The sequence below is a fragment of the Scardinius erythrophthalmus genome, assembly GCF_964197995.2.
Source record: "Scardinius erythrophthalmus genome assembly, chromosome: 9".
NCBI lineage: Eukaryota > Metazoa > Chordata > Actinopteri > Cypriniformes > Leuciscidae > Scardinius > Scardinius erythrophthalmus.
The window spans coordinates 30,931,074-30,947,297 of NC_138229.1; the positions used below are offsets into that span (position 1 = coordinate 30,931,074).

Consider the following 16,224-nt stretch of genomic DNA (forward strand, 5'->3'; position numbering starts at 1 on the left):
AGAGCACTTTGGATGTATACCCTCGCCTAGGGGTAAGCCTCACCATACAGCAGTCCATCCCAAACTCCATATTAGCACTGTTAACTGAGTGAGCTTGACTAAATGCTAAATGTTTTTACCCGACTGGAATTGAACCTTGGAATCGAAAAGAATTGGAATCGATAAGCAATATCAGAAATCCAAATGCTACCCAACCCAATGACCTAGTCATTTTCAAAAGCAAAAAGGCCAAGTTGAAGAATTGCCTAAGTTAGTTAAACATTGACATGTTCTAGAGGGCTGACATCATATTTACAGCAGTTTTATGGTGGCACACCTTTCTTTATTTAAAAAAATAAAGATTGGTGGTGTGACAACAAGAAAAGTGTCTGAAAAGGATGTAAAAGTTCATACTTTACTGTTATTATTACTGTTATTATATGAAAAAGGGGTGAGGGTGGAAGAGGAAAACTGGAAGAATTGTTAGTGAGGGTGAGATAACTGGATGTTTTTTACACCTTGATGTTGTAATCAGGGAAAAATATGACTATGATCCACATAATCTTTAGTTAAAAATTCAAAGAGAAAACTAAAGCACTTGCACTTCAAAAGAAATACACAATGTAATCAAATGGGGAACAAAGCTCCAGGATGGTTTCAATCTTGGTTTTGAGTGTGCTCAAAATACATGAAATCCTGTATATTAAAAATGAGAAAAAGACAAATTAAATAAATTACTGTGATTTATGCATTTATGTGAATATATAATTATATACTGTATATCCAATTACAGCCCATTGTTTTATGCAAAACTATGTTTGATTGCCCATTATAACCAAATACAAAGAAATATTCATAAAATTTGATAGGAAAGCTATAATAAACAAAGTTTAAAAATCTGAAGAAGAAAAAAAGGCCTGTTATGGCTCTCAGATTTAAAAAGTGTTATGGTTTGTATTAATGCAGTGAGTGTACATATACTTACAATAAGAAAGCAGGCTCCTAATAGAGCTGCTTTTATTTTCACATCCAAATCCATTGGAAATTGTAGGCCAAAGTTGTCTGCATCAGTAAATGCCTCTGCCTCAAATCCCGTCCACTGTTTGCTAATTCGACCAATCGCTGAGGACTCATCCAGTGACACCACCTGGCATCACATAAGCATGTGACGGTTAGTTTGATGAGCATCAGTTGCATTCACAAACATGAACACTCACAAAACATCTGTCATATTATTCTATACAATATACTATACACTTCCCTAAGTTTGGGGTCTCTTATGCTTATCAAGACTGTGTTTGTTTCTTCAAAAATACAGTAAAAACAGTACTATTGTGGAAACATTATTAAAATTATAACAGTATTAAAATGAATGTTTTCTATTTTATTAAATCATTATAGTATGCTGATTTGTCAAAAAATATATATATTATTATTATTATCAATGATGAAAACTGTTGTGCTGCTTAATATTTTTGTTGAAACCATGACATATTTTCTTCAGGATTGTTCAATGAATGAAAAGTCATTTGTATTTTTGTGGAAACTGTGAGGCTTTTTTTAGAGATTTTTGATGGCCTAAAAGTTTAAAGGAACAGAATTTATTTAAACTAAAGATCTCTACTGCCACTTTTGATCAATTTATTTGAAATTAAATAAAGAGTCCTTGCTGATTATTTTCTTTAAATCTTACTGACCCCATTCTAACTGTTTTATATTATATTATATTATATTATATTATATTATATTATATTATATTATATTATATTATATTATATTATATTATATTATATTATATTATATTTAGTGCCATGACATGATAATTGCTGTAATTTATACCTCAAAAATAACATCAGAACAACATTTGCAGTCACAGAACGGCCCCACAATCTTCAGAACGGGTTCTTTTCTCTCATTCTGAATAGTGAACTTCGGTAGGAAAGGATGCCAGCTTTGCATAACATAACCAATAGTGCTGCCCGGGGGGCTCTGAACCTCCAGCTGAAATATACAGCAGTACTGACATTAAGATAGCAAAATAGGGAGCAATATTTAAAATAATTTAAAATAATAATTTAAAATAATTAGTCCATTTATTAGATGTGGGTATACCAGAATGCAAAGCACGATGCAAAAAAATGTGATAATACTTATGGAACAGTATACTGTACATTGTGAAGTGGTCATGTTGTGTGGTATACTATACCTCTTGCAGACAGCAAGGGAAGCAACAACTACTGCAATTAAGGGGACGGGATAAAGTCATCACTTCCTGTCCCATGCTATTCTGGATATGGAGCAGGAAGGAGCGCACCGATCCACACAACATACGAGTACAGAAATCACTCTCCTCAGCAGCAAAAAACACTTGCTGCCCCAAGCTATTTTTCACTACGTATTGATTTTTGGTCTCCCATCCCATTAAAACTGCAAGAGAAAGAGAGCATTTGTGTTCATGTGACAGGGGTTTAGAAAAGTGTTTCTAGTGCAATTAATGGTTAAGCATTACCTTCCATTAGTTCCACTTTCTGATGAACTAGAAGCTGGTCAACCTGTGATAAGAAGCATTGTAGAACTGGCATGAAAATAGGCATTGAATGTATTTTCACATAGTGTATTTGTAAAAAGATACAAGATAAAAAACAGTTTGTATTCAAAATTGCTATTGCTTTCATTTAAAAGAGACTTATCCACCAGGGTCGTTAGGATTACTGTCACAATGGCTGTATGTGCTTTTTTGGAGCTTCAACATTTGGCACCCAAACGTATTATATGGACTCACAGAGGTTGTTTTTCTGAAAGATTTCATGTTCAGTCATGTTCATGTTTTTCTTAATTTGTGATCATCAGAAAAAAGAAAGTCATATACATCTGGGATGTTGTTTTTGGGTAAACTATCCCGTACAGTATCACACCATACTATGGAAGCATAGAAATATTCAAAATGAAATGTAATATGCAAAATGACAATGCAACATGTAAAATGGCAATGCATTTCTGTATTTAAATTTACATTTTATACATTTGTGCAACATTTGGAATGAAAATGAAAATGAAAATTCAATTATATAATTTATATTTGCCATTTCACACACTAGTTATAATATGTAAATTGAATACATATTTTTGCCAAATGAAAATGTTTTACAGAAATTATTAGATATGTTTAACATGTTCAAGCAAAAACTGTAGCAAAATGATCATTTAAATGTTATTTTTCTTAATTGCATTTACACTCACAGTTAAGACACTCATTGCGGGACATTTAATGAAAATGCAATTGTAAATGTAGCAAAATTCAATGTCCAAAGTAAAAATGCATTTCGAGCCGAACACATCCCCAGCCTCTCCCACTCTGCCAATCACTGGGTAAAGTTGCCTCCCACCCAATGCAAAATGTCAGCAAAATAGGCTAAATCGTTTTTACCATATTTGTGCTGTAGGGCCTACATGTTTTTGTTTGTGCTGCTTCGGTTTTTTTAGATATTAAAAGAATATGTATTGGTCATTCTGAGGTCACCCAGTCCCACATGCTCCAAATTAAATAGTCTTGTTCGTTTGTGCTGGTTTGTGCCAGTTAAAGTTTTGTTTGTGCTGCTTCGGTTTTTAAGATATTAGACATTTAATTACAGGTGATGACGTCACCAGCCCCCCAACCTGCTCCAAATTCACCCAAAATATAGGCTCAATCGTTTGTGCCGGTAAACGTTTATTTTGTACTGCTTCGGTATGATATTCATTGGTCATTCTGAGGTCACTCAGAATGGGCTCACCCAAAAAAGGCTAGTCTATGAATTTAACCCGTCAGATTCCATGACCCTATATATTTATTAATATCTGATATGCTTTATAAAATAGCAAGGGTTCAACATTAGTCACTTTATTGAACATTACAGTCAGTTATGAATAAATAAAGAGTGGTCACATTTTTCGGTATAAATTTGACGGATATTCTGCGATCCCAGAGTATAGAGGCTATGCATTTGTAAGGAAAATCTCCAACATTATTGGGTAATTATAGTTAATAGTAATAAGAATAAGCATATATGTATCAGACATTGATAATATTTGATAGAAAACGAAACCATCATTATCACAGTCCAGCATCAGACAACAACAGCGCCGCATAATTTTGACACCGAACGAGCTTCCAACACCTCAAAACACGTAGTCTCAGCCTCAGACGCCACGCCCACGTTTAATATTCCAATTATTATGACCGCCGCTAGCGTAGCTAGCGAAAGCGGTCATATAGGGATTGTCAAAGTTTTTTTTTTTTTTTTTTTTCGTCACCTTACTGAATTTTTCGTCAACGATACCAGGGACACCGAAACACCGGGGAACATGAAATTTGGTGGGCATGTAGCCCCACTAGACTTCTAAGGAAAAACTCCCCCCCCGCGCAGGTCCCCCCCAAACCCCAAAAAATGCAGTTTTTCCTAAATAACTACCTGAACCGTGGCACCGAGGATGAAGAAATTTTTATGGTATGTTGGTCATACCAACATACCATAAAACATACCATGTTTTATACCAACATACCACTTCCCCCCCCCCCCGCGCTGGGGCCCCTGTAAATTTTTCGTCAACGATACCAGGGACACCGAAGCACCGGGGAACATGAAATTTGGTGGGCATGTAGCCCCACTAGACTTCTAAGGAAAAATTTCGTTTGGTCCCCGGGGGCCACTCCCCCCCCGCGCTGGGCCCCCCCAAACCCCAAAAAATGCAGTTTTTCCTAAATAACTACCTGAACCGTGGCACCGAGGATGAAGACATTTTTATGGTATGTTGGTCTACTAGACTTTTACGGAAAAATTTCATTTGGTCCCCGGGGGCCACTTCCCCCCCAGCGCTGGGGCCCCCGTAAATTTTTCGTCAACGATACCAGGGACACCGAAGCACCGGGGAACATGAAATTTGGTGGGCATGTAGCCCCACTAGACTTCTAAGGAAAAATTTCGTTTGGTCCCCGGGGGCCACTCCCCCCCCGCGCTGGGCCCCCCCAAACCCAAAAAAATGCAGTTTTTCCTAAATAACTACCTGAACCGTGGCACCGAGGATGAAGAAATTTTTATGGTATGTTGGTCTACTAGACTTTTAGGGAAAAATTTCGTTTGGTCCCCGGGGGCCACTTCCCCCCCCGCGCTGGGGCCCCCGTAAATTTTTCGTCAACGATACCAGGGACACCGAAGCACCGGGGAACATGAAATTTGGTGGGCATGTAGCCCCACTAGACTTCTAAGGAAAAATTTCGTTTGGTCCCCGGGGGCCACTCCCCCCCCGCGCTGGGCCCCCCCAAACCCCAAAAAATGCAGTTTTTCCTAAATAACTACCTGAACCGTGGCACCGAGGATGAAGAAATTTTTATGGTATGTTGGTCTACTAGACTTTTACGGAAAAATTTCGTTTGGTCCCCGGGGGCCACTTCCCCCCCCCGCGCTGGGGCCCCCGTAAATTTTTCGTCAACGATACCAGGGACACCGAAGCACCGGGGAACATGAAATTTGGTGGGCATGTAGCCCCACTAGACTTCTAAGGAAAAATTTTGTTTGGTCCCCGGGGGCCACTCCCCCCCCCGCGCTGGGCCCCCCCAAACCCCAAAAAATGCAGTTTTTCCTAAATAACTACCTGAACCGTGGCACCGAGGATGAAGAAATTTTTATGGTATGTTGGTCTACTAGACTTTTACGGAAAATTTTCGTTTGGTCCCCGGGGGCCACTTCCCCCCCCGCGCTGGGGCCCCCGTAAATTTTTTGTCAACGATACCAGGGACACCGAAGCACCGGGGAACATGAAATTTGGTGGGCATGTAGCCCCACTAGACTTCTAAGGAAAAATTTTGTTTGGTCCCCGGGGGCCACTCCCCCCCCCGCGCTGGGCCCCCCCAAACCCCAAAAAATGCAGTTTTTCCTAAATAACTACCTGAACCGTGGCACCGAGGATGAAGAAATTTTTATGGTATGTTGGTCTACTAGACTTTTACGGAAAATTTTCGTTTGGTCCCCGGGGGCCACTTCCCCCCCCGCGCTGGGGCCCCCGTAAATTTTTTGTCAACGATACCAGGGACACCGAAGCACCGGGGAACATGAAATTTGGTGGGCATGTAGCCCCACTAGACTTCTAAGGAAAAATTTCGTTTGGTCCCCGGGGGCCACTCCCCCCCCCCCCCCGCGCTGGGCCCCCCCAAACCCAAAACAATGCAGTTTTTCCTAAATAACTACCTGAACCGTGGCACCGAGGATGAAGAAATTTTTATGGTATGTTGGTCTACTAGACTTTTACGGAAAAATTTCGTTTGGTCCCCGGGGGCCACTTCCCCCCCTGAGCTGGGGCCCCCGTAAATTTTTCGTCAACGATACCAGGGACACCGAAGCACCGGGGAACATGAAATTTGGTGGGCATGTAGCCCCACTAGACTTCTAAGAAAAAATTTCGTTTGGTCCCCGGGGGCCACTCCCCCCCCCCCCCCCCCCCCGCGCTGGGCCCCCCCAAACCCCCAAAAAAATGCAGTTTTTCCTAAATAACTACCTGAACTGTGGCAACGAGGATGAAGAAATTTTTATGGTATGTTGCTCTTAAGGGCCCACATCAACCTAGCCCATAATCACTCATTTGTGATTTTCGCCCCTCCCATAAAAAATGAAAATGCAATATTATTCTGCTTTAATCGCCCCTATCTTCAGTGGAGATGTTCAGAACTGCACCATATTTCATGTGTATGATTAACTTGACATCCTCTGGGGGTATCCTCTGCTAAGTTTTGTAGAATTTCATCCATGGGGGGGTATAAAATAAATTCATTTATGTGCACATTTAGTGACTGTACACTCATCGGCCTGTAGATGGTGCTGTTGAGCGAAGGGTTGCTGGTTTAGGATGATACTGTCACACACACACATGCAGGAATACAAAGAAACGCAAGCATGCACACACACTGACATCCACACGCACAGACACACACCCATACACACACATACAAATCCACATGCACAGACACACACACACAAACACACACGCACACACATGTACGCACACATACATACACGCACAGACACACACACACACACACACACACACACACACACACACACACAGACACACACATACACAAACACACACACACATACACACACACACACACACACACACACACACACACACACACACACACACACACACAGACAGACATGCACATACTATTACTTTTTTTAGGTATATACATAAACACGCAATACAGCCAAATTACTCCACGTCATTTATTTTTGTGGAAAGCCAGTGCAGGCCTGAGCGGCGGTCATATTTTGTACCGCGATGCGGTACATCTAGTTGACTTTGTATCTCTATTTTGTTTTGAGATATATCATCATACATTCAAAATGGCGGAGGGAAGAGGAGATGAACCAAGTATACCTCAGAAATAGGTGTTAAATCATTTTATTCTCTGAAAACCAGACAGGTACAAAAAATATTTTTCAATTAAATGAGATGTTAGAAATACGTTTATTGAGATTTTAATCATTTTTCTTGTCGTTTTTTTTTTCTGTGACAGAAAATACATCTGTCCACTCCAGTGGACGTCATTCGTCAAGGGGTATATTGTGCCTATTGGACCTATATTTAAGATTCCGTCTTATTTTGTACGTTTTAGTTAAAATTATGATATAATTTACACTCAGTTATATTAAACAGTGCAAAATCCCCAGTGTTGAATGAACACTCCTCGGTGTACATCGAGGTCCAACTACAGGGTGTTAAAAATGAACACTGAAGCAGTGTTGAAGTTAATGAGATAATTAAGTGGTTAATTAATTGGTGGTGACACCTACTGTTAATAAGAAGAATCATTGAAGGAAAGAGAAACAACAAGAACAGAAAAAAAGAGAAACACAAGAACTACTGACTTTGAGCAATTACACATTATTGCACTTATTTTTACCAGTTAAATTTAGATTTAACAGAAGTTTAAATGGTAATGTTGTATCGAATGTTTCGTTTCATGTCACCATTATGGTGACCAGTGTTTGCTTTAGTTGGGCTCATGACCCTTTTTTTAACATTAGGTTTTCTCTGGCTGCTCCAGCTCTGTTTATAAAGCACATGTGTTATTGCAAGAGAAACTATGACCTGTGCTTTGTTTCCCAAAAGCATCATAAGCCTGATTTGATCATACAGACCATTTGTTGCAATTGTTCTACCGTTGAGTTAGGCTTAAGATGCTTTTGGGAAATGAAGCCCAGGTCATGATGGTTATGTTTAAATGATGAAATTACAATCCTGTACTGGCCTGATTCACTGAACCAGCATTATAAACTGATTATACAAATGTTTTATTCATATACAGTAGCTAATTCCAGCAGCGCTTTAATGATCTAAAGACTTTAAAATCACACACAGACATCAAGAATCTACATATGAATCTCACACAAATGCTTCATGTTGCAGTGCATGATGGGAGCCACCAATCAAAACGCATCCTTGGCTCATATCATGCATCGCAGCATGAATAAATTATGCAGCTGAATTGTCCTGTAATTTTCATTGCTTTTTCCTGTTTGCTTTTATTTTGCTATTGTTTTGTTATGACTTTAGTAGCTTGTTTTGTGATGTTCAGAGTTGATATGTTTGTTTATTGTCACCATTGGTGAGATTCATATGCTGATTCTTGATGTCTGTGTGTCTAAACACAATAGTTTCTGTGCACAAAGTATTTTTAAAAATGTTAATATTGCTGTTGGATCTCAAACTGTAAAATCTCAGGGCTACAATCACCAATAAAATGCAACATCAAGCATATAGTCAAAGATTTAGACTATCAGTGAATCAGGTCACTACATGATGACAATGTCATTATCAAAACATATTGTGAGCAGGTTTTCTCTTGCAGTAACAAATGTGTTTTATAAACACAATGTTGGAACAGTCAGAGAAAAACTAACAAAAAAAAAACAAGTAATAAAAACTCAGTGTTTTAGCGCAATTTTCTCACGTCATGGGATCACAACACTAAGAGATAGTAAATCTTTTCCTGGATTTTTTTTTGTGCGTTCCCGAGATTAGACCTTCCTTAACATAATGCCGAAAACCCAAAGTCTCTAGGTGGTCTGGTTGAGGAGTAGATAGAAGTGCAAGATTGGTGCGCACAGACAGAACAGAAATCATGAGTTAACAATCGCAATTTTGTCCGGTGGAAAATCTTCTTCTTCTTTTTTCTGTTCTTCTTGTTTCTCTTCCCTTCAATGATTCTCCTTATTAACATTAGGTGTCACCACTAATGGCCAATCATCACTTATTAATCACTTAATTATCTCATTAACTTCAACACAGCTCCAGTGTTAATTTTTAACATCCTTGGTTGGACCTATATGTACACTGAGGAGTGTTCATTTAACATTGGGAATTTTGCTGTGTGAGTATTACATGACATCATATCTCTTACTAGTGGACACGAGAAAGGCATTTAAGACTAAAAAGTTATTGTTATTTTTCGTTATAAGAGTTCTCTTGGCAAAATAACTGGGGTGCTTCCGTGATTTGGGGGAAAAAGCTTAAAGGAGAACTCCTGTTTTCGGTCGAAGGCCATAGTAATTGATTGTCGAGTTCACGTGCGTGATCATAGGTAACTAAACCTATGCGCGTGAACTCGACAATCGATTACTATGGCCTTCGACCGAAAACAGGAAGAAAATACAGGTATGTGCGCTGGCTGAATAAACACCATTTTTATTCATATCTTTTACATCTACTGCAGTCAGATTAACCCGCGTTCACCCCGAAGGAATCACTCACATGACCTGTGCACTTATAATGACACATCAAGGATGTTAAGAGGCTAAAAGCTGGTTTAAAACTTGCCCCATTGAAGTCAACAGAGTGCAAATTTTAAAAAGAGGATGGTGTAGGCAACACCAATTTTTGTCGTTGTTCTCTGTATTGACAGCACTCCAAATGTACAAAAAAATTAGCTCAATGTTAAAATTGACCGGAGTTCTCCTTTAATTTCCAAGTCTAGACATCTACGGATATACGACCTGCACGATAAGTGTATCATTCAACTTTTCCCCATAGTCTAGACTCTAGAGTTAAAAAACTAAAATCCCAATTCATAGCAATATCGAATCGCAATTCTTAAAAATCATATCGGCACCCAAGTATCGTGATAGTATTGAATTGGGAGATAGGTGTATCGTCCCAGCCCTAATAAATAACCCTCATGTGTCCATTGTGTCTAGCTTTGTCTTTGTAAGCTGCTGTTGGTGAGTTCGTTTATTTCATGTTTCAGTTCATGTTTCAAGTCAGGTCTTTGTATCTGTTGTTCATGTTTTATTTTGTAATTCAAAAATGCACTTAGGTTCTTCAACTCGACTTCAGTGGACTTGCATGTATTACAAAAATGACTGAAGTCATAAAACCATCTGTTTAAACCCACCTTTAGCAAGAATTGTTTCCAATGTATTTATTATTGAAATATACTAGTTCATTATGTAAATATTTTTCATAAAAAAATAAAAAAAACATTCCTGAGAGAGTGCAAAAAAGTCCATGTTTCACAGACAGAGCTTAGTTTAAGCCAGGATTAGGCCTTAGTTCAATTAGAATAGAATAGAATAGAATAGAATGAGGCATTTATATAGCGCTTTCATATGTACTACTGTACACCCAAAGCGCTTTACAATCATATCAGGGGTCTCTCCTCAACCACCACCAGTGTGTAGCATCCACTTGGATGATGCGACGGCAGCCACAGAACAACGGCGCCAGTGCGCTCACCACACACCAGCTATAGGTGGAGAGAGGAGAGAGAGTGATGGAGCCAATTCAATGTAAGGGGATTATTAGGAGGCCATGATTGGTAAGGGCCAATGTGTGGAATGTGGCCAGGACACCGGGGTTACACCCCTACTCTTTACGAGAAATGCCATGGGATTTTTAATGACCACAGAGAGTCAGGACCTCGGTTTTACGTCTCATCCGAAGGACGGTGCTCTTTGACAGTATAGTGTCCCCGTCACTACACTGGGGCGTTAGGACCCACACAGACCACAGGGTGAGCACCCCCTGCTGGCCTCACTAACACCTCTTCCAGCAGCAACCTGGTTTTTCTCAGGAGGTCTCCCATCCAGGTACTAACCAGGCTCAGCCCTGCTTAGCTTCAGTGGGCAACCAGTCTTGGGCTACAGGGTGATATGGCTGCTGGCATATAAGTAGCTTTAATTAGGACATATAAGTAGCTTTAATAAACATGACAAATGTGCATCTTGAGACAAAACAATGGCACTGAGATATGTCTTGCTTTCAGTTAAAACAGCTCAACATGCATTTTAGTCTGGGACTAGCTTATGCCTTGTCTGTTAGAATAGTTTGCAAGAGCATGATTGTTGTGAGAATTGAAATGCTCACTCCACTGAAATCACGAGTTATGCTGTTATTCACCTGGGTCAGGTACTCCAGACCCGGAGGACAGCCCAGGGGTCTGTCTGGGACTGGCATGACCATCGGGACTTGAGGTGGGACATAACCTGCAGCAGAAAAGAAAATGCTTACAGTATGTGAACCCTATAAACACATTATTCATAAAGAAAAAAAAACTCTTATCATTTTACCTGCTGGTGGTGTAGGATAAACTTCATTTCTTCCTGGATGAGGGTCAATGGTATATACTAGTAGAAACAGAAAATCTCATTAACTATCAGAAGTACATGTTCAGACATGAAGTGAAAGAGAATGAAAACATTTCCCTAGAGGTAGAAATTTGCCTGCCATGTTGATATAAGAAAATGTACCCTTGTAACAAAAAGTTTACATAATTGTATTGAATGTGCACTTGAAATACTTCAAATCTTTAAAAGTATATTTTAAAAAATGCAGGTAAGTAATAGTGCAGTCAGACAGTTCAATAATAGTGATGATTATAGTTTTGTGCAACCAGGTAGTTACTGAGTTCAGTTGCAGATGGGAATAGTGTTTACGGAGGAGCATATACCACAGGATGAGCATGGTAAGTATCAGGTGAGTATATCCACACAGGTGTCACTGGAGACTTACAGGGAATATTACCTAAGGAATCTCGGAGATCGCTGGAGACATGCAAACTGAACTACTATTGTAAGTAGAGCAGGCAAGGAGTCTGTATCCCCTGCTGGTCTGAGTGTGGTGCTGATGAGGAATATCTCAGGTTAGGACTGTAACCTTTGTTCCCTGAGAACAGGTGTTTGAAACTATTATCAAATTACAGCAGTCCTATTGACCGGCGACAGCCCATGACATCATCAACGTGCGACCCAGAAGTATATAAGGGCGCCTTGTAAACATGACATTCACCTTATCGTCTGAAGGGACTGTTTGGTAGGTAGGCCCCGAGGCATGGCAGAAAGACGCAGTGTCTCGTTCCCTGTTCTCAGGGAACATAGGTTACAGTTGTAACCTGAGACGTTCCCTTTCGAAAGGGAACTCAGAATAGGCGCGTTTCCATTACAGATTTGTGCAAAAATTTTGCGATTTTTTTTTTTTCTAAATGTCGACAAAAACCTAATTAAAACTAAATTTTTTCCTCTCTCGATAAGTAAAATCATTCCAAAAATCATGGCAACGCACGTTGGTAGGATTATGTATATCCCAGCCACTGCACTAGCCATTATTATTAATTGAAGGAGATGTGTGTTATCCAAGCATTAATGGTAAGGAATGACCCTTATTATAGCCTACTTGTGAGCGGCACATATGAGGTGTTTCCTGGTGTTTCTCCCTCATATCTGCTTCGAGGTCTTGATTGTAGCATTTATTTGAGGTTTAGAATCCATTATTCCTGTAATTATTTTGTCTTATATGAATTTTATAAAGAACTCTGTCTCGTATTCTGTCCAAACATGCCGCGTCATCTACGTCAAGTGACCTGTAAATGCACAAAAACTGTTTCCATTGCAGTTTTGCTAAATATTTCTACGAGCGTAAAAACTTTTTTGCAATAAATGGGAGTTTTTGCGAAATTAACGTGTTTCCACTGGGCGTATTTTCAATTCAGACTTTCAATTTGCGCAATTTGAAGGGTAATGGAAACGCGGCTACTGTCGATTGACATTGGGGAACGATATACCCACGCTGCAATGCTAAGGGGAGAGCATGCCCACTGGCAGTGACAACTGTCAGAACCAGCTCAATTCAAATGAAATGCCAGAACCACCCATCCTCAGGTCACACTGGGCTGTCAGTGACAGCATTCCCTGTGGTCATTGCCCAAGCTATAAGCTTCACAGGAAAACCTCCATAAACTTTTGTTTAATGGGCCTAGGTCAACAGCTCCAATTTTGAAGGGGTCCCTTTTAGGGAATGTGGCTAGGGAACCCGAAAGAGCCCCAGCCAATCACTATTCAAGGGGAACATACTCACCCGAAATGCCACCAGGAAGGCCTGACCTGGCGTCACTTACATTGGACACTTCAGTCTGGCCAGCTTCCTGTCTGTCCGAAGACAGAGCTGCTGGACACTTGTCTTTAGGTAAGGCATCCAACCCGAGGGACTGTGAAGCTGACAGTGAACAGCTCGTCCCAGATCTTAGAGAAGGGGTATGCCGGAGAGCATGACTCAGCATAGTGCTTTCAACCCTTACTAGCGAGGCAAGTTTCTCTGCTCGATCCACTAATCTACCCAGCGTTTGTGTTTCAAAACACTGGGGAGTACCTTGCCAAGCCAAACCTTGGTAAGTAGAGCAGGTAATGAGTCTGTATCTATTTGCAAAGCCAGACAAGGAGTGACTGAAGGGCTGTGTTCGAAATCATCCCCTATACCATCATTCACTATTCCATAAATTACTCCATAATAGAGCTCACTTGAAGGAGTGGCTGAGTGAATTCGGACACTGAGTGCTTTTGTTAAGTTTGTGCTTTCTGTTCAATAATCATTTGAAACTTAGCATACTAGCAACTCCAATAGTAAGATGAAAAGATTTATCTTGAACTCTGTCATATAAACTAGCATATATAAACCTTGATTAAACAATTTAATAATCATGCAAAAAGGAAAGTATACCTGTATGATATTACACTATAGCGACATTGGACCAGTGGTTTGGAAAATGGATGGATGGATGATTCAGCTGTGGGCACTATCCTCTGATCAGACACGGGAATTGATTTGGCACGTGACTCTCACAGTGCATTATGGGTATTCTCTAGCCGTTGAGCGTACATCGGTTGTAAACACGTTACTATGGTGCATTGTGGGATTGAATGAGTGCACTCGGTAACGTCCACTATGGTGTCGCACACTTCAAATGGCTGTCCCCTCAAATAGTATCCTATTTAAGGATATAGGGGGGTGATTTCGGACACAGCCACAGGGTGTGCATTGAGTGCGGTGCTGATGAGGAACATGTGCAGGTGCAGGTGATTAGTAATCGGGTGTGTGACTGAAGAGACTGGTGTCTCCGTGACACTAACTCCATTTAAAATAGAATATAGAATTCAGTAATCAGAACTCTCAGTAAAAGTTAACGTTTCCTTCACAAGGGTAACCCCAATAAAATGTAGTTTTGACTATGAAGACTTGTTCATTTTACAAGATTGTCAAATGCAAGTGCAGATCATGCAGATGTTTTATATGGCTGATGTAGAAAAGGTAGCTGAATTCTCACCAGGTGCTACAGGCACATTGGCTGCAGGTACATTTGCTTCTCTGTCTGGCCTACATTTAAGAAGAATGCAGATAAAAAAAAAATAGATTAAGATCATTAAGTTATAAAACCAGAAAAGTGTCATGCCATCACGTACCAATCCACGTCATTGGTTGCATTTTTTCAGGACTGAACCTGTATCCTGGTAATCTCTCCAAGATCATTAACCAACATTCTGCCATCAAAAGTGCAGAACAGCTTAATGCAACACACTAAAACAACTTGAATAAATATAGAAAACAAGTACGATATTTTATTTGCTCACTAGGCTGTAATGGAGTAATTACAATGGAGAACAAACAGGGCACGTTGTCATATAGCAATGTGGTTTATAACAGCAGAAACAGCCATGCACCATATTGTTGCTACATCTTGACCTGAACAAGTTTTAGCTTATAAAATTGTCATCACATAACATTACAAACACTTGTACAAAGCTAAAAATAAGGCTGATGATGATCATATGCTCAGTTAGTCCAACATTCTCTGTAAATACTGGGAAAATGCTATTTCAGATGCAACTTCTGTCACCTTCTTATAGTTGTATTAGTAAAAACCTATATAATTTATTATTATTCTAAGTGAATTTATTACATTTAAGAATCTGGGATATAACTATAAATGTTAATTTCTTGATTTATTGTTCAACGTGTTATTTCAGAGTTTATTCTTTAAAATGAGCACTATCTCTATTGTATTTTATTATAATAGATATTTAATATTACCCCAAAACTTTGACAGGCAATGACTAGTAACATTGTGTCAAAAATGTAAGTTACTCAATATTAACTTAATGCTTATTGAACCATTGTATGAAATAAAACAGTTGTGGTTGCCACAACATCATTATGGATTAGTCATTGAATCATCCACTCAACTGATTAGATTTAAAGCACTGATTCATTTAGTAACAAGCATATTATGGGTATATTACCAGACTTTGCATTGGATTAATTTAGAACTGTACAAAAATGACTGGCAATAAAATTTATATTACTAAATATTAACCTCTTATTTATTGAACTGTTGAATAAAAGGAGTTTATTGAAGCAGTTTATTGAACTGTTGTATAAAAGTAACCATGATGTTGGTCTGAATCAGCATCCTCTCTCTTTTGTTTTATTCATGCTAAACTGTACAATTGACCGTTGCAATGTGTCATGCACTTTTCATGAATTCTGATGTTTTTTATTAAAATGGTTAAACTATGGGTAATCACTTACCTTGCAAAACCATGATGAGAAATTAATGTTTGTCTGAAATGAAACACAATAGCAAGAAAACAATAGAATTGTATTGTAAGTTCCCATCCGTAACTCTATGTGTTGAGCTGCCACTAAATGCAGTCTATTCACATTCAATGATTAACTAAATCTCGAAAGTTGACAGTTAGGCCCATAATTATTTAAACTACTTGCTGAGGTTTTACACAACAATAAAACATTGATCAAACTGTGAGTAACATAAATTATTCATGTATTCTTTCACTAAATTTCCTGAGGGTGTCAATTGCCTGAAGGATGTGAGCGTATTGTGTTTCACAAAGAGCAATTACACTATTCTCTACATTTTTTCAA

The 16,224-nt window shown here is 39.2% G+C and overlaps 1 protein-coding gene across 1 annotated transcript; it reads right to left on the bottom strand.

Annotated features, from left to right (window-relative positions):
- Positions 1-636: 636 nt before the first annotated feature.
- Positions 637-15,883, bottom strand: LOC308695625 (phospholipid scramblase 1-like; the record flags this gene model as incomplete). The annotated part of the gene is made up of 9 exons (XM_081373810.1): positions 637-675; positions 965-1,126; positions 1,819-1,980; positions 2,186-2,406; positions 2,489-2,531; positions 11,413-11,498; positions 11,583-11,639; positions 13,366-13,503; positions 15,871-15,883. The coding sequence occupies 9 exons, from the start codon at positions 15,881-15,883 to the stop codon at positions 637-639; spliced, it is 921 nt and encodes a 306-aa protein (XP_081229936.1).
- Between the last annotated feature and the right edge of the window lie 341 nt (positions 15,884-16,224).